General features: G+C 40.2%; 1 protein-coding gene across 2 annotated transcripts in view; it reads right to left on the bottom strand.

Moving 5' to 3' along the window:
• CDH4 (cadherin 4) overlaps nt 1–20,020 on the bottom strand; it is a 718,652-nt gene that overhangs the window by 135,112 nt on the left and 563,520 nt on the right. For both annotated transcript variants that reach the window (XM_050917772.1, XM_050917773.1), the window contains exons 5-6: nt 17,031–17,186; nt 6,562–6,706 (exon numbers count right to left, since the gene is read on the bottom strand). In XM_050917772.1, coding sequence (XP_050773729.1) covers nt 6,562–6,706; nt 17,031–17,186 — 301 coding nt within the window. The remainder of the gene's footprint in view (nt 1–6,561; nt 6,707–17,030; nt 17,187–20,020) is intronic.

Raw genomic sequence — 20,020 nt, 5'->3', positions numbered from 1 at the left:
AGAGAGGCAGATTCTTCTCTTGCTGAGTGACACTTAAATTGCATCCATTTTAGGTCTCTTTTTTTTCATTTGGTAGAGAACAGGCTTAGATTTTTAAGGGTACAGGTATCATTAATTTTGTCCAAAACTAATGAGAATAATACTCACAATTTCAAGAGTCAAAGAAGCAGCTTATATGTTTGAGACACTTTCATCATATTTCTGGGTCTGCACCCACTCATCCTACACATGTGCTTTGACATACAGTTTCAAGTATAAGTCTCTCTTTCGCTGTGGATCAGATCCTCAGTTGTGTCATTCACTGTAGTTCCACTGAAATCAATATAGCGATATCAATTTACATATGATGAAGACCTGGCCCTATATAGTCACATATACACATTGATGTTGGGATGTGGTAAGTGGTAACCCACTGTTTCCAGTTCATGAGTATGTTATAATGTCTTTGACTTATCTTTTTCTGAATACTCCTAATTTAGTAAGGCTCTGATAGGACAAAGCACTTGTAGACGTGCTTAACTTTAAAGCACATATTTAAGTTCATCCTTATTCAGCAAATTGCTTAAGCAAGTCCGATTGGCTTAAGCAAGATTTAAAGCACACACTTAAGTGCCTTGCTGAATCAAGGCCTTAAATAAAGAATAATGAAAATGATTTGCCTCCAAGCTTGTAAAACAACACTGACTGTATTAAAGTCGCGATTATTAGCTTTAACATAGTGTTTTTTGGATTAATTCAAATTCAAAAGGGAAGGAAGTATTTTTCACTTACTGTCTCCTGCCAGCATTTAAAAATGATGGTTCTTATTGCCACTGACTCTGGAACTTTACCTGTGCCATTTTCATTTCCTCTCTCGCAACAATTTTACCACCTACGACACTCCCCCCACTTGTAATTTAAGTGGAAATACAACCTTCAGGGTGATAAGCATCTCTTTGCTAACTGTGCTATCAGGTGAATGAGAGGAAAGAGCCAGGAATTCAGAACCTCAGTGCTTCATACAAGTCTATGTATAAATGCAACTCTGTGCCTTAAAGGATTAATTTCACAAGCCTTAAATTGCAGTTTAATTTGAAAACTAATTCAGCCCCATAATTGGCTTTTCTGTTCAAATCATTGAGGCTAAAGATTTAAATTCTTAATATTCAGATGACTTTCAAGTATCTCGCTCCATCTGTGCATTAGTCCATGGTGTTAATCTCTCAAGGGAATCTCTGCTAGCATAGAAATAAAATAAACAAACAACTGGGGCACTAATAGCATAAGCTGCTTTAAAAATAGAATTATATAGAATATTTATTTTTATGAGATTTCTTTAACTCAATTTGCTACATGTAGATTTTGCTCCCAGCTATTTAATTTTTTAGGTGACATCAATACCAAGAATCACACTATTAGAATTGCATGGAGTTAGGAGGAGGCAGCGAATTTTAATTACAACATTTTTCACTTAAAGAGTATCAATTATAATGTTCCGTTCCTTTGGAGGTTTACCCATGATGCTTAGAGCTTCTTCCAGTTCATTCAGGAGTAAGAAACTGGTGACAACTCTGCCCTTCAGCTTAACAATGTGCTAAAAAATCAAATGACGAATAGGGAGAGGTGAAATTCTGGCATCATGGAAGTCAATAGGAGTTTTGCTATGGACTTCAGAGGGTCCAACATTTCACCTAGGCCATAGGTGGGGGGAGATAAGGGATGGGTTAATATTAAAATGCCTCCCATATAGAGCTTGTAGGAAATCTTCCAACTGGAGGTTCTTCCAGAGGAAAATGCCAATTTGTCAAAAGTGAAACAGTTTTTTTTACAAAATTTTGACAAAATTTCATTATGAAAAAACAAAAACAAAAAGCTGCTGGAGTGAAGCATTTGGATAAGGTTGATACTTGTTAGACCTTTTTGGAGCAGAATGTTGGAGCAGAATGTTTTGACTTCCCATTTCAAAATATCTTTTCATTTCAATTTTTTAAAATATTATATTATAATATGTAAAGTCAAAATTGGAACGAAACATTTAGATTTTATCAAAACACAACATTCCGATCACACTGAAATTAAACTTTTGCCACAATTCCATTTCACGGGAAATTTCATTTTGTTTTTGTTTTGTTTTCATTCTATTTTGGAAGGGAAAAAAAATCAAAATAACAGAATTTCCCACGAAATGGAAAATCCAATTCCCAGCCAACATTACTCTCACAAGATATCCCTAGGATCCCACAATCCTGTACAAGAACTGCTGTAAAACTCTAGTAGCTAAAGTTTGTGTCAGGCAGTAACTGGTAAAAATATTTGCAAGAGGATTCTGTGAAGCATGGTGAGAAGAAGGACGAGGATTTTTTCCCCTGGCTATTACCCAGTAAGCTAGTTTGCCCTGGTTCACAGAAATAAGCTTTAAAGGTACCAGAGAATTCATGCAGCACGTACTACATTCAGAAAAGAAGCTGTGCAATCCATATAGCTTTATCAGCTCTTGAAAGGAAAGTTCTACAGTTATGAGGGAACTAGAACTTCGCTGATTAAGGCTGCCGGAGGGACCAGGGGAATTTCAGCGCTAGCTTGCAGCAGCGTTTTTTAAACTTAGCTGTGTTCTTCATATAGAGGCAAAGTTCAAAGAAGCAGAACATTATTCAATGTGAGTAAAACATGGCCTTTTAAGATACACTTTCAAACAGTGGTGCATTAAATCAAAAACAACTTGAGTGTCTGTGTGTGGGGGGGGAAGGGGGAGGAGATGATTCTGTGGGGAAAAATATCACACATAACTATTCATGTTCTGTGTTTGTTTGGAAGGCCCTGCATTTTAAAAACTAAATGGTTCATCTGCATATCCTTAGACTAAATAAACTAGAAACGGCAAGGAAGAATTTATTGCAAAGTATCAAAGAAGGGAAAAGAGATACATTTCAATACAGCATCTAGCACACATTTGGGGATTGTATAAGGACCAGAGAGTGACACCCCTATTCATACAGAGTAGTATGTTACTCTGCAAGGGGTAATTCCATTAATTTCAAAGGGACTACACATGGCATATGGTACTATTCAATATAAGGAGAGCAGAATCTTACTTGATAATAATAGATTATAATTAATAATACATGAGCTCCGGTCAGCATTCCTGTCCAGGTCTGATTACAGTGGTGACTGGCACCCCTCAGACAGTACATTCTCTGGAAACTTGGGCAGTCTGTTGGACTCAGAGTGCCACGAATTCCATTAAGACCTGTTCAACAAAAATCAGTTTGGACCGTCTTTGAGTAAGTCTCTCCATCCTTCTGCACCAGCCTTCTCCTGGCTCTTGGTCAGTCTAGATGGCCAAGGAAGGCTATTTCTATGTTTTAAGGACGTGTAAGTTTTAAACCTGGTGTGACACACAGGATAAACTAGCCACATCGCATATTTGCAATTCATCTACCCATCTGCATTCCCAACATCATGAAGCTCAGCACCTTCTTTTGGATTCTTGGCACAGAACTCTTCAGGCCATCTTTTGACTGGACCGCCACCACGCACAACAAAGGCCAGGCAAAGTTTGCAGTGCCTGGGCTCTCCTGATCATAGGGAATGTTCCCTCCTGCTTGTCTCACCAGGGGCAATAGCCACCCCACAAGTGACAGGGAGTAAGCAAACGCTAGCTCCTCCTCACTCTGCTCACTGGAGCTTGCTGGCTGCTGAGAAGGGAGCATGCTGCACTTGGCAACTCTGTGTATGCTGCAGCATCCTCTTGAGGCACAACCCCTTCTGCAGCTCCCCCTGGGCTGGGGCAGCTCCACTCTGCCCCTTACTCAGGGATGTGCTGTAACAGCACAACAGAGTTCTTTGTTGTCACTTCATAGGTGATCCGCTCTAGTGATCCTGTTAATCAGCCTCACAGGGGCTTTCCCTTGTATTTCAAGGTCACTGTGCTCTGCTCATCTGCATATATTTTATTCTCGCTGGGAAATTTCCGTCGGTCAGTTCTTGAGTTCTTTACTATTTTCACTTGAGCAAAATTTCCACTAAGTTCAACAGGACTTTGGCCCATGGGTAGTGGTTGCTATTAAAGTCAACGTTTATCCAGGATAATACAGTTACTTTCCTAAGTAGCAAGTGTCAGAAAGAGTAATCAAGGGGCTAGTCAGAGATGAATAGTCAAAGTCCCGAGAAGGAGTTCAATAGGAGTGAAATGAGCCTTTTATGGCAATGAATGCTGATCTGCTACATCACATAAGACTTTTTTTCAGCTTGCTTGAAGCAGAACTGTGGAGTCTACACATATAATGTAATAAATTGTTGAATCAATAGTGAACATATTTTGCCTTTTGTTTTCTGTAGGAATATTTGTTATACCTTTCATTTGTCGATCGTTGTGATGAATAATTAGCAATCCTGGCTGCAGTTTTTTTGCATTTCTGAAGATCTAGTGTCATACTCTCTTATTACTGTAATGTCCTGATATAACTTGAGTGAAAAAATATGTTTTCAAGTCTCTGGGAGCTTCATGCTTAGCTAAATATGCAGTGTACTTCATTTTAGGTATATATATGTCTCCAAACAAAACAGTGATGCCTTGGTTTGAAGTGGGTGAGGAGTGCACAGGTTCCACAACCTAATGCTATGACCTCTCCATCATTATCTCAAAGACATAATCTCACAATTATTGACATGTTTCGCAGACACCCAAGTCCCCAGATGGGTTTAGAGAGGCAAGGAACAGGAATTCAATAAATATTACAAACCTTTAAAAGAATACTGATTAAACAAGAAAGAAGGGAAAACAAATACATCAAAGGCAAATGTAATTGCTTTTGAATAAAACAGACTGCTTCCCATTTACCTGCCTCAAAGGCAGGCATACTGGACTGGGATTCAGAATACCAAAAATCACTGGTATAACCAGAGGCACAAGTATTTTGTAGTCCTATTCTGATTTAATGGCTGATAGGTTTATCTGGATTTCAAACAAGAAAGGGCTGCAATTTACTCCTTCCCTCATCCCAACGAGCAGGGCTAGTTAAACATTTGGGAACACTTTCAATATTGATTTATTTTAGAATAAGATGTGGGAAGTCTGATTTGTTATGGAAATGTCATGAGCATCATGGCTTATTTCAATCAGCACTTCAGATCTTGATAACTTATATGTGGAAGCCCCATGTGGCCTTAGTGTAACAGAGGGGAAAAAAACCTTCTCTGTGAAAGAGTCATTAGAATGATCAGTTCAGTTTCTTTACAGCCCAACTCTGAGGATCAGAATCCGGATGAGAACTTTGAAGCTTTGGTGCATCCCTACCTCAAACATACCAAGAGGGAAGCTATGTAACGTTCTTTCCTCAAGAAATAATGTCACATTTTGTTCCCATGACATGTCGCCACAAGAGCCATTCTTCACACTGCTGAAAGACAATCAATCAGGATTGCAATTCACCTTGTTAAAAACAGTGGTCTCCGGAGACTTCTCTATGACAACTACCTCAGGCAGCAGAGAAGTAATGATAAATGTTTGCTGACACAAACCAAAAGTCATGTGACGTTTAACCCTTCTACGTGTAAACAACTGAAGATAAATTTATTCGGGGGGGGGGATCTCATTAAGGCTTTAGGAGCATTGTATTTTATAGCAGTTTACCTAAAAATAGTGGCAATAGTTTTCACAACACAATCCCCACTTCTTCATTAAATAATGAATATATTCATATTAGTTATATTCAGCAATAAGCTAAAGCAAACCATTTACCATCTTGTAAACTGCCTATTTATGCTCTACCCCCAATAATGAATCAACAGTATATTTGGAAGGAAAATGTTAAAAAAGGCTACATTTTTCCAAAGACTTCTTAAATGTGCTAATGTTTGCACCATTACCTCAACTGTATACACAAATTAGGTACTCACCGATTGTGCATGAGAACTTGCACACTTAACTTTTTTGAAAATCTGGTCTCAGATCTCTGCATAATTCACAATCAGCAGAAAAAACATGGCACGAGAGCAGACATCATGAAGTCAGTGGGAACCTTGTAATTTACTACAACGATTTTTGGATCAGGTCCCATATGAGCAGTTTTTCCACAACTTGGGACACAGATCTTATTGGACTCTGAGTGGATGGTAAATACTGAGCTTACAAATGACTGGATTATGTTTCAGTCAGCCAGATCTACAGTATTTCAAGCATACAGTCAGGTAAAAGTCAAGATCTCTGCAGGGTTTGCTTTTCTTTTTAGGATTCTATCATTATTACTGTACTGATTACATATTACTGTAGAACACTGTAAGTGTAACAAACATTCGAGACAGGCAACACCAGGTTTGATTTTACAAAGCGTCAGCAGTTGCTTTTGCAAATAAAACTTCCAAGTAGTGTGATTTGGATGCAGCTTCCATCTTATCCAACTCTACACCTCCTCCCCTTCAATGTTTATGGTAGTTCAGCTAAATTGTTCAAGTTTTCATCAATATTTTACAAAAAACAACAATCCCTGAGCATCAAGAGGAGTCAATGGAACATGTGATCAAACCAACTTGTGCTTTATATTTGAAGTCTTAGACTTATCATAAGAGCTCTTTCAACTCTACCTGGTTTAGATCCTTCATCAACAGATCCATTATAGACTTGGTTTATAAACTCAGGCCTGTTGTCATTCATATCAATCACATAGATGTAGAGGTCAATGGGGTTCTCCACCTTGTTCCCATTCATATCCACTGCATGAGCCCTCAGCTGGAAATAAACACAGTGGAAGCATAATGTCAGTGACAGAATTCGTTGGATGAAAGATAGAGTTATGTCAGCGTTGACTTCACCATTTAAATTCTTTCCAAAAATTAAACTATAGGAATGTCATTTTTCCAGTAGAAACCAGATATCTGGTTTTCATCTGGGCGCTGCAGGATACATAACATTTCACACAGGGTCCAATATTAAAAATCATTTTCAAATAATAATAGTAAATAGAAACGCAAATACTTTTATCAGCTGAAAGAAACATTTCCTCCACGGCTAACAAATTACTACTTTAAAGTAGTTTAAGAAAAGTAGTAATTGTTGCTTGGCAATCTCCAAAGACTAAGTTTTGCTTACTGTTACTAATACCAGGATGACATGGGTTCATTTTGCACTGGTCACAAGAACTTCAGCCATGTACCATGGAATCTCACATTGCTTTGTGGCCACAATGATATGTGGCAATTAATAAGTGAAGAGATCTCATAATTGTTGATACTATTGTTATTATCATTATTTGTATTCTGTAGCACCCAAAGAGCTCTAGTTATGTACAGCAACCATGGTCCTAGGTGCGATACAAATACTGAACAAAAAGATGGTCCTTGCCCAATGCTTATTCAATTTCTCCAAAGGGGAGACCCATGTATAGTTAAGAATGGGAAGCCTGTCTCAACATTAACTACAGCATCAGTGATGCAACATTATACTAGCTAGCACTGTACTGCTTAGTTCTCAGTTAAAATGGCACTGGGACCCCATCTTATTAGAACTAACTATTGATAATAATGCTGGAAACCGAGACCATCTGTTTTCAGAATAAAAGGGACAGATACAGTATGTCAAAATGAGTGATTAATAAAACAAAGCAATCAACAATACTCTGGAACAATCAGTAATCAGGTGAGAAAAAATGGATAGCTCCTTCATTATATGCAACAGATGGCTGCTCTAAATGGGTCATGAGCTGAAGGTATTTATTGACGCCGGCTTGGAAGAAGGACTGGCTATGAAAGTCCTGTGTTGAGCCTGACTTAAGTTGACCAATGGAGAGACATCTGGCTCTGGGAGAGCGTTGCAGCTTTCATTTTGTCATTTTCCCTCATTTCAGTACTAGTGAGCACTGTTAAATCCCTGCACTGACATAAAAATTAGAGACAGTGTTCAAAACTTCAGGGGCAGATTGTGAAATGCTGATGAATGAAGAATGAAAACACCACATAAAAGGAGATTGGTGAAACTGCTGTCTAGAAAAACAGGATTGTCACTTTAACACCGGATACACAAGTAGGCTTGCCCAATCGGCCCTTAGTGAATTCCTCATATTATACCACCTGCTATCATGCTTTTCCCTACAGGATTCCTAATGTATAATGGCCTAGATGTTGCGATGTGCTGGCATCTCCAGTTCCCATTCATTTCAATTGAAGCTGCAGATGCTCAGCACTTCTAAAATTCAGGCGCAATGTGTCAAAGAATGTATGTAGTTCTGATGCATAGCACGTAAGGGTGCTAATTGTATTAATATTGATTTCAGTCTTTGCTTTTGCCAAGACTATGATTGATGGGATTTTTCCGCTTTGTGTATGTTTTCCAAGAAGGTTTAACTAATATAATCACGCTATATTTGATAGGCTGGACTGAGATTTAATCCAGGGAAGAGGGCAAACTGCCACACAGACTGAGGGTGGACATTTTTTTTTCAAAAAAAGGTTAAAAATCAATTTTTTTAAAATATTAAAAAGGCTGACTTCATTTTTAATACAGACTATCTCATTTGTGTTTCCTGATTCTTAGTGTTCTTAATATTTGCATTTCATGCCTACGTATAAACTGCTCTGACTTGTGTCAGCAGAGCTATCCTTCATTATGTCAGATGTAGCAATTCAATAACTTTTACAAGTCAAAGGTCAGATTGACTTTGAAAAAAAGTAATTCTGAGCTAAAATTAAAGTTATTATCTTCAAACTGAAGCCTCACTGGACTCCTTCTTGCTGCATTTTCAGGAGCGGAAACGGCTCTATTCAGAGATAAAGCAGAGTGCAAAGCCGGTATCTTTCTTTTTCAGATCTGGCTCCCCATCCCCCTAAATTTTAATTACATTTGATAGTTCTTGTTTGAAATCTCCAGAAGTAAGTAATTTCTCAGCACTGCACGTCTATCTGCTTGTCACACACATATGCCCATGTACATATGCATATGTTACTGATTCACTCAAGAAAAAAATTCAATAAGCAAGACCGTAGTTATCTCACTAAACCTGCAGTGATATACACGAGTGAGGCTCCCCTGCTCCATGGTAACATCAGCATTAGAGCCTCAAACCTGAATTCTGATGGTGAGAACAGTACTTGAGAGTATGGACAGCTGAGCTCAGCCTTGCATGATGGATTGAATTTGGCGATACGCACCCTTTGATTTAACATGCAATCCAAACACAGAGCACTGCAGTCCCATTGCTGATCCCCCTGCACCCCTCCGGTTTGCATTGGTGACTGGGTGCCCTCACAGCTCCTCTTGCATCATCCCCCTTGTGTGGTTGTTACTGCCTCCTTTCTGACCATTTTTTTTTCTCTCTCTACCCCTCCTTTTTGCCTCTTTTCCTTGTCTTTTTTTGTGTATTTTTTTACTCTTTCTGTGCTTTTTTGGTTGTTCTCACTTGGCAATGACCTTCCTCCATATCCTTTTGTAGGCTATATGTGCCTTACCTGCGGGTCAGGACCATCTGCTAGTTTCAACTACAGTTGACATGAACTCCCTGGGAAAGAGATGCTCAAGTCTAGCAGGCTGCTGTCTGAGTCTATAACAATGCACAACAAGAGTCACTCCTGGGGCTGGCTACATTAGAGTTCTTGGCAGGAGCAGGGAGGGAAGACAGGTGGCTTTCAAGGCGTCTCCTGCAGCTTTGAGGCATGTTTAAAGGAAGGACAGGGTGGAACAGATATTAGGGAGCTTTCCTTGCCCTCTTCCATCTTCTCTTCTGTCCTGCAATCCCTCCCACCCTCGAACTAGTGTGGAGCTCTCAAAATAGGAAACACAGACATACCACATCATCATGAAGCCCAGCATATTTTAAATTTTCTTGCTCCACAAGTATATATGACTACGACTTATTTATTCAGTATGCATGATTTAGTCTCACACAGTGCTCAGCAGGCAGGGCAGCAATCAAGTTCCATCTGCTATATGACGGATATTGTGATAAGACAATGGACGGGATTAGAAGTTGATACACTTAAGTGCTTTTTCATAGTATGTGAGCTGTTCAAGGGGGCAGGGCGAAGAAGGTGACTAAACAACTCTCATGTTTGCTTCTGACAACTGGAACGGAGCACACTCAGATTCAGGAAGGGACTAAAGTCTTCTGGAACTGAGAAACCATTGTCTGAAAGGCCATAGCCTTGGGTAGAAGAGAAGGTAGGAGCACACCAAAGCATTCAAAAGGGAGACCATCAGGTGGAATTTCGATTGGGTTCTTGGAGGGGTATTTAGTAACTGTTTATTAAGGTTAAAATTAAACATTAAAGTTGTCGCAAAGTGAAGAGCATGGACTTGGCTGAAGGTTAGAGAAATAATAAATAGGAACAATGGAAAATGTTGGAATCCAACAGCTATTGTATCAGATTCATAAATATAAATAAAGTCTAGCTAGTGGTCCAGATCCTCTGCTGGTGGAAGTAGTTATAGTTCCATTTTGTATCAGTCAAAGAGCTGGCCAGTCCTCTTGAACAAATATTTTTAAAAGTATGACAGTCTTCATTGACGTATTTAAGCAGCAGCTACCACTGGTCTCTGTGTTTTTTCCACAGACAATTTCTAGTGCAAATGTAGCTGTTGGCATACAAATGCTTCAGCATCATGATTATTGATGACACTGGAGGCTGGCGCTATCTGAAGGTAATTAGTCAAAGTCAACACAGTGAAATGTGTTAAATATAAATACTACTTCTGCACTAATACAATTAATATAAATATATATGATCAGTAAGTGACAGATCTTTTTTAAAAATTAGGAATACAATTCTGTGCCTAATTTGCACACACTTTATCATGATTAAACATGTAAATCAAGGTCTTATGGCACAAATGACCAGAATTACACATACACTTTTGAAAATGTGGTTTAAAATATTATTGCAATTAGTACTGGTTTCTCTGAGTCAAATTCCTTGTTTCTAATTGTCTTTTTGTCTCCCAGAGACAGGTGGGTGAGGTAATATCTTTTATTATACCAACTTCTGTTGGTGCAAAAGGCAAGCTTTCGAGCTACACAGAACCAAAGAAGAGCTCTGTGTAAGCTTGCAAGTTTGTCTTTTTCACCAACAGAAGTTGGTCCAATAAACGATATTCCCTCATCCCCCTTCTCTCTCTAATAATCTGGGACCAACATGACTACAACACTGCAAATATTTTTTGTCTCCCACACAGTCTAAACGATTCCCGTCTCAGCCTGTAACCAATCTCCCCTTGTCCAGACATCTCTGACTGAATGATATTTCATAAAAGTGTTAATGGAAGCAAAGTGCTGGTTGGGACTATTCCAACCTATATCTGTATTTAAAACCAGGCATATAAATGAAGCATGTTAACTGAATATCGCTGCCTGACTGCTAAATATTAGGTTTTACGGTGATGGTGTTTTGTTAACAAAGCTTGAAAATACGTGAGAGACCAACCAGTCTGTTTGCCCATCACTACTGACTGCAGTTTGATAGGAAGTTCTGGCACCTGAAATAATCAGAAAAGCACCAGGAGGCACTGATTTGTCCATGAGTGCAAGTACAGACTCATCACCTACAACACAGAGAGCTGATGAGAACTCAGGTTGACCAGGGTCAAGAGAAGTGATCCAAATTAAACGCTGGTATCTCCTGAAAGTTATTTGGCACTGTTTAAAAACTGAGATACACAGACGGCCATGTAACAGAGAACGTACTGCTGCAATGAATCAGAGCCTTGGAAAATCCATCCTTCTGAAGCTCAAGAGAAATATTAAAAGCTGACAGGTGAGTTCTGCTTCAGAACTACCAAAATAATTAAAAATTGATATGGTTCATCTCGGAAAATAGGTGGGTTTCATCAGGCAAATGCTTCCTAATGTGGAGAATTAAAAGATGAGTGCTTTAGAAAGAGCAATCTTGATGCAATCAGGATAATTATACAAAAAAGTATACATGGAAAACATGGGAGTTAATGAAACAGAACTCTGGCATGTGTCCTCGCTAGTTCTCAGGAAGATTTTTTTTATCGGCTTTTAGGTTATTTAGAAATAAAATAAACATGGACAGCATGTGATGCCAACAGAGATGCCGAAAAGGTTTAGCTCCAGGTGGGGCTGTAAAGAAATGGAGCTGCATATATCATACATAGCCATCACAGCTGAACTGCTAGTCTGTGGCACACAGAAGATAACCCAATATGTTAAATGCTAAAAACCCAATGGCTAGATCTTTACCTGGTATAGATTAGTATAGTTCCACTGATCTCAAGTGGATTTATACCAGCTGAAAATCTGGCCCCAGGACTCTACTATGTGAACTAAGAAGAATCTTCATTAGGTATTAATAATACCTAGAGATGAACTGAGCTGTAAAATTCAGACCCAAACATGAATCTGGATCCAAATTTTCCCAAAGTTCAGATGTGTCTGGATCCGAGGTCAGGCCTGTCTCTAGCAATATTGGTGCTTATTGGCAGGACCCTCAGATATGAGAAATTGGCATAAGTCCAATCAACTTCACTAGAGCCAAAGAGAAGCCAGCCATAGATGCCAGCAGGGGCAGAAGGAACCAAAGTAGGGACTGCTGTATTGCAGGGGAGGAGGAAACATGGGGTCCAGCCAGGGCCACTCCTTCCACAGCATATCCCTGGTCCCAGAACTGTGCACAGTAGCAGGGGCGCCAGAATAGATAAGTCCAAGGGGCCATGACCCTCCCACTTTTTGCCACGGGCTCAGCTCCCTGCCCCTCCTCTTCCTCCTGAGGCCCCGCTCTCCAGCCAGGCTGGAAACTGGAGCCTGACCCGGGTAAGAGTGGCCTAGGGAGCCCTGTCAGCCGTGGGGAGCTGCAGACCCTCCACCTGCTCGGGGTGGGCTGGCCAGAGGGTAGCCCTTGGCCCGTGTACCCACCCCCTGGGCTCCCCACCCAACGCAGATGGAGAGTCCACTCTTACCATGGCCCGGCTGTGGATCTTTGGCCCTTGAGGCCCCGCCCCCAGGCCAGCCCGGAAGCCAGAGCCGGGTTGGGGTAAGAGCCATGCGGGCAGTTGTGGGGAGTTGTGGACCCTCCACCTGCACAGAGTGAGGGACTTGGGGCTGCACTCAGCCCCCGCCCACATCCTGGGCAGGTGGAGGGGCCTGGGCTCCCTGGCCCGGCTCCAGCTTGGCTAGGGGATGGGGCTTTGGGGGAAAGAGAAGAGGCAGGGGTGGGGCTATGGAGGAGGCAAGGCCTTGTGCCCCCCCCCTTTAGAAAGAATCCATCACACCTGCACAGGAGACTTCCCCGCTCTGAGGGCACTAGGACCACACACTGCCTCCCCTCCTCCCCCAACATGTGGGGCATGGCAGAAAACTATAGAGGGAAGCCAGCCAGACACACCTGCTGGTAGGGGCAGAAGCAGCCAAAGCAGGGACTGCTGGTCCTATGGGAAACTTTCACTAGTTTTGACTGGACTTTCTCTGCCCTGTGCTGATAGACTGTTTGCTTGAATCTTCCCCAGCCCCTCCCTTTCAGTCTCTTCAACTGAGCTTCATTCCACACCTGCCCCCTTACTCTATTCTCCTCTGCCCGCCCCCTCTCCTCCAGTGTCCCATCTCCCTTCCATTTTCCTCCTATTTAGCCTATCCTCTCCCTAGTATGCCCACCTAAAGGGAAAAATAAATCCTGCATCTAACATGATGCTTGCGGCCATCCCATTGCTTCCTCTGCTGGGGGGGGGGGGGTCACACCTCTTCCCATACCCTGTGTCTGTTGCCTGCTTAGACTATAAGCTCTTCAAAGACTCTCCAGAGTCTTTTTGTTCTGAGTTTGTACAACACCAAGTGGAGTCCTGAGGCTCCTAGGAACTACAATAATAATAATGGAGCAATGCTGATTAACACCAGCTAAAGATCTGACCTCTGCCTTCATTGCTTAGTGAGAGAATCACAAACAGATCTAGTTATGTCCCATATACGGAAGTCATGCACATAAACACCCAGTGCCTTTTCTGTCTTCCTGTAACTCTGGGACATTGGCGTCACCACAGTGTTTTGGGTTACCACTTTATATAAAGGTACATTTATAAATGGGTTATACAGGGTTAACAAATGCATAATCTATGGTTTAATAAATCACTAATCAATTGCTAAAAAGTCCAATAGATCAAAAGTTTGTTTATAACCATGTCTTATAATGATCTATAAATACCTTCTTCTGATGTGCTTACCCCCATTTAAAACATAGAATCACAGAACCATGGGATTAGAAGGGACAGCAAGTTTCATCTAGTCTAATCCCATGCTAAAATGCAGGATTTGTTGTGTCATATACCACTCCTGCCTGTAATAGGTTTATTATATCTATTAATCATTTATTAACCCTTAATTTGGCTGTGGTTGTTTGGTTATGTCTAGGTCTCTTGCCTTCTAGAAAAGAGACTCCCATGAATCAGATTAAAAGAAGTCCTCATGGATTCCAGGTGTTAGAAATCAAAGTTGTTTTTTGGGGAAGTGATACCAGTACTTCACGGCAGCCTTTTCCAAGCTTTCCTGAAATTTCTGGTCTAAATATACTTATAGGATACATTTGTTACATATTATGGATCACATAAGTCATTATTGTGGGCGACTAAATCATTTTTTTTTGGCTCAAAGTATCTTGTACTAGACATCATAATGGCTCCATCAAAGGGGTTAGCTTGTGAATTACATCAACTGAGCTATTATAACGACCCAGCAGCATTGAAAAAATATCGAAACACTGAAGCAACATAGGTTCTATCTCAAATATTCCTTTTCCAAAATAATCCTCTTCATTATTTTCACGGGCACAGCAGACAAAATTATTTTTCTTCTTCACAGAGGATAAAATAATTTTGCTTCTGATTCTTTTTTGCCCAGGGGAAACTTCTCTCTCCATCCAACTTAAGAGGTAATCCATTTTCTTTATCCCTCTACTCCAGGCCAAAAGCATTGTCACCCTGGTTAACTGGACACTTGATAACGCTAACGAAGTGTGCATCTCTGACAGAGCAGTTAGGAATATGTGGTGGTGGAAGTAGTCCAGACCATTGCATTGACACTATAGCATCTCCAGCAATAACTATTATGATACCAAAGGATGTGTCCAATGCTGATACAAAGCAATCCATGAAACAACTTTTTGTAGCTGCTGTAGAAAAGAGCTAATGGATGGACGCAGGAAGTACTGAAGTTTTGTGCAACTGGCATGCAAGGAGTACTATCATTTTTTAATCAGTTTGTATGACTGTATTTACTATTTGGTTATACTTTGTAATACTTTGTGACTGTAATTGTGCTGTAGATTATAATACAAAGACCAATTACACTGTAATTACACTGCACATAGAACATTTTGTGAGACAGTAGAGTCTATGGAAGCATCTCTGGTGTTACTAATATTTATTAATTCCCTGGTATTTAATATTAGTCTATCTACCTACTTAAGATCTTACATGATCCCTGCACTGTACTGTCTGCGTCTGAGCACTTCCACAGCATTTAAAATGAAAAATGACTATAATTGTTACTGCGTGTCCAACTGCAGTAATGAATCGGTAACTTCCTATGACACCCTAATGTTGATATTGGTTTCTCTTTTAGGCCTGATCTATACATAAGCTTGACCAGCTCACAGTTAAACAACTGCTACGCTATCAAGTTACATTGGCTAAACTACATCACTCAGGACTGGGAAAAATTTCACACCTGTGTGATGCAGTTAAACTGACCTAAGCCTCAGTGTAGATATCACTAGGTCGATAGAAAAATTATTCTGTTGACTTAGCTAGTGTCTCTGGGAGAGATGGATTTACTGCAGCGACAGAAAACCTCCTGTAGTGTCTATCCTACAGCTGTGTCACAGCAGTTTTCTAGTGTAGATATGTCCTAAATCAGTGTAACATTGTGTGCGGACACTACATCAGTTTAAAGCAGGCTTAAGCTATGTGTTCACTAGAAACGCTATAGTGACACAGCCGCAGTGCTGTACACTACAGCGATAGAAGGGGTTCTTCCACTGGAGTAGCAAATCCACCTCTCAGAGAGGTGGAAATAGATTGAGAGAAGATGTTTACAATGGGGCTTAGGTTTAACCACATCACAAACAGTGTGACATTTTTCACAGCCCTACCCCCGGTGTAGACACAGCTAGATTGACGGAAGAAAGCTTTGACCCATCACTCGGGGAGGTGAGGTTCCTACAGTGATGGAAAACCTCCTTCTGTTGCTCTACACTACCAGGCTTCAGTGGCAATAGCTATGCTGCCTATTTAACAAGGGCCAACTGATATAAAGCACATTTAAAACAACACAGAGAATCTACACATAAAGGGTATGTCTACACTAGAGCTGGAAGGTGTAAATTCCAGCTCAAGGAGACAAATCCATGTCAATAGAACCAATGTGCTAAAAATAGAAGTGTGGCAGTAGCGAGTGGTGTGAGGAGATAGGTGCTTCAAGAGTGATGCTATCCAAGGTGCTAGGCATGTACTTGGGGAGGTAAGCCCCTTGCCCACTAGCACCACTATGGCAACATTTCTAATTTTAGGATGTTAGTTTGATCACAGCTAGTGCAGGTCTGGCTCCTTGAACTGGAAATTACACCTTCCAGCTCCCATGTAGACATATACAAAATGCACTGATTTAACCAAATCAATGCAGAATCACACCTTTAGTGAAAACATGCAAATCTGTTATGAAAACCATGCCTTATCCTTTTCTCAGTCACACAGAAAGGAGTTGATCTGTGCAAAATATGTGATCAATAAATCCTGAACTGGGCAACACTCGCATGCTTTCTCATTTCCTCATAAACTAGAAATGCAAACCTGGGCCCTAATTCTGGGCAGACAAGTTGGATCCACAGTTCTACATCTAAATTGTACAAAACATTCAGTGATGAAGTGAAACCTGCGGAAATCTACTAATTTTGATAGTTTTACTTTGAGTGTGTGAGTTCAGACCCCAAACTCAGGGAAGGACCCAAATCTGTGCGTGTATTCTAGCTACAAAGTCCTTTTGCACTATTCTAGTGCAGACGAGCTGTGGATTGGGGGATAAATGTACAATGCATAAAAAAAATATATATTTTCATACACTTACATGGTAGGAAGCTCTTTCTTCTCTGTCCATTGGACGTGTCACATACATTCTGCCAGACACAGGATCAATGCTGAAGACTTCCATAGGTGGCTGGTCAGCTCCTACTCCAGTGATGCTGTACCTAATATGGATCTCACTGTCCTTATCAGAACGAATCTGTATAAATAATTAAAGATAATCAGTAAGCTATGGACAATGGGTTAGTGACACAGATATTCATGCTATATAGTTAGGAGGACATTAAGGCCCAATCTTGCAAGCCTTCTACATGCAATGCTGTTAACTCTGATAGGAGATCTGCATACCAAGGGCCTGAAACTAGACTGCAGAAAAAAGATCCTTCATAAACTTTGAACTCATTTTTTTTTTCACTTTTGTTTACAATGATCCTTTGGAACCTAGAAAGCAAAACCCTCTGACATTCTGGCCCTGATTCTCAAAAGTGCATCTGTTTGCATGCACAATTTATGCAACTGCTCATGCATCCACGGTGATTAAATTATGCATGCAAATAATTAGGGCTGGGATTTTTTAGAGGAGTCTAATGGAGTTGGGCACCTAATTCCCTCAGGTTGTTTTGAAAATCTTAGCCTAGAATTCTAACAGGCTGCCTAGGCATACAGACCCTAAATTTTCAAAAGCAACTAGTGATTATAGGTACTTTAATTTGGGGGCATCTAAACTGAGACACCTGAAAGGGGGCCTGACTTTCACAAAGTGCCAAATTCTTGCCCTCTAAAAATCCAGCCCCTTTTAGGTGTCTGGAGCTGGGCATCTGTAAATCACTAGACACCCACTAATCAATTTTGACAATTCTCTGTAATCATCAGGATTGCATTTTCAACCATTCTAACTGTGTATGTAAACAATATGCATGCTATTCTGAAAACAGAAGCCTTTATTTCATTCCTAATACAAGCTTGTTGGCTGTTAATGCAGGGTTACTAATGCCTGATGGACTGCTAGCATTACATATGAACGTCTTCTTATGGAAAAGAGCATTACAGCATTGCTTTCAAAACCCACTCCTCCCAGCCTCCTTCCCACCTTGAGAAACACACAACAAAATCAGATATGACATGAAGAATTACATGAACTTTGGAAACAGATAGAAGAAAATAAAAAGGCAGGTTAAGATGTTACCCTAGCAACCTTGATTGTATTGCTTTAAATCTGAAGGTAATTTCTAGACCAGCCATTTAAAGAAGTTCTTGTAATGTCGGGCTATTTCTGAAGGAAAATGCAAGGTACAAGGTACAAATAAACAAACTACCAACCCTCACTCTGTCACAAACTGTCTTACAAGTGTCAATGTGAAAAACAGGCATTTTTTTCTAGCCAGGTTTATGAATGCAATAAATTAGTGGGAACATCACATAAATCCATTTTATAGATGAGTGTACGTTAGTATCTCTTTGATATGACAGTGCATTTTCTGAAAAGTCTTCACACTCTGGAATACTATGGTGTAGGCACAAATAATTGAATTAAAAGAAGTTCCATTCTAGGTGAGCAAAAGTAGTTTCTGAAGGGGAGATGAGAGTTTGTTTATCAGATGCAGGAAATTGGGAGGCGGTGGCTACTATCCTGAAACCCTCCGTATGTGACCAATATATATGCACGCACTTCTTTCCATGGATTTCTTTCATTAGCATTAATGAGAGTTAAACTTTCTGTAAGTAAATCACTGCAGATCCAGGAAATGAAATATACCATGAGATACATATGAGTTATCAAGTTGTACTAAGAAAATCTATGAGATAATTATACTACATTGTGCAAAACAAATACACTGTGTTAAATCTTGAAAACATTTGGCAGTCACAGAGGTCCCCCCAGGATCCTCAACGTTCTACTGTGCTAGGCACTGTATCAGTATGTATGAAGACCTGGTTAAAGTAATGTATACTTTAAATTACCGTTAACTTATGGTGTTTGGTGAGCATTGTAATACATTCATTTTTTATAAAAGGGTTTTCACTCTCCACAAACACATGGGAAGGAATTTAGCCTTTGGAATTGTTAACCACATCAAGAAATGCACTATCGATGGGGAGTTTGTCAGACTCAGAATCAGGACAAATGTTATAATTCTGTATATCTAGGTTCTGACATGGCTCTCCTCACCTTATCCTAAGCGCCTCACAAATACGAGTGGAGTTTTCCTCACAGCACCCCAGTGAGGTAGAGAAATGTTATCTACATTTTACAGATGGGGAACTGGGGATAAGAGAGATTGAGTGACATGACCAAGGCCATAAAGGAAAGCCTGTGGCAAATTAGGAACTGAACCCAGGTATCCCGAGTCCCAGTCAGACCTCCCTGTTGGCTTAATGAGATGCGTCATTCAGTAAGCTGCCTCATGTGGTAGGTTCAACCCCTGCTGAGCCAGCCAAAATAAAGTCCAATAATTTAATTCCCAACTCATAACTGGAAAGAGTTTGAGTCTGATTCTGTTCTTTCATTTACACTATAATAAATCCAGAATAACTGGAGATCAATGGAATGACAGAGATGTACAATCAGTGTAAATAAAAACAGAAACAGCCTTTTCCCCTTTAAAGATTTTCCGAACATAATGGCCAAAATACACAGAAATGTATGATGTAAACCTTGATATAAAATTCATGTAATTCTGTCATCAGATATGATCTTGAGGTTTCTAGCATTGCTGAATTTTTGTGGACTTTCCCTTTCACATGCTAACTATCCTTTACCGATATAGGACTTCATGTCACATTTTTAGGTAAAATCTTAAGGGACATAAACCTCCATCAAGATTTAACATTCAGCTGTATTGTTCCTATAAGTTTTACTATTACTATCATCTGTTTCTACTGATCATATCCTTGTAGTTTTAGTATTCCTAATTCCTGCCCTGGGTCTTGCAGTTACTAACCTGCTGCTCTATGACTGGGGATAAAAGGAACAGTGGGCTGTTGAGAATTGTATAGTTGGCAATTCAGGGGACACCAAATAGCTGGTGAATT

This window comes from Gopherus flavomarginatus, chromosome 11 (assembly GCF_025201925.1).
Source record: "Gopherus flavomarginatus isolate rGopFla2 chromosome 11, rGopFla2.mat.asm, whole genome shotgun sequence".
NCBI lineage: Eukaryota > Metazoa > Chordata > Testudines > Testudinidae > Gopherus > Gopherus flavomarginatus.
This window is presented reverse-complemented; position numbering and strand designations above follow the sequence as displayed.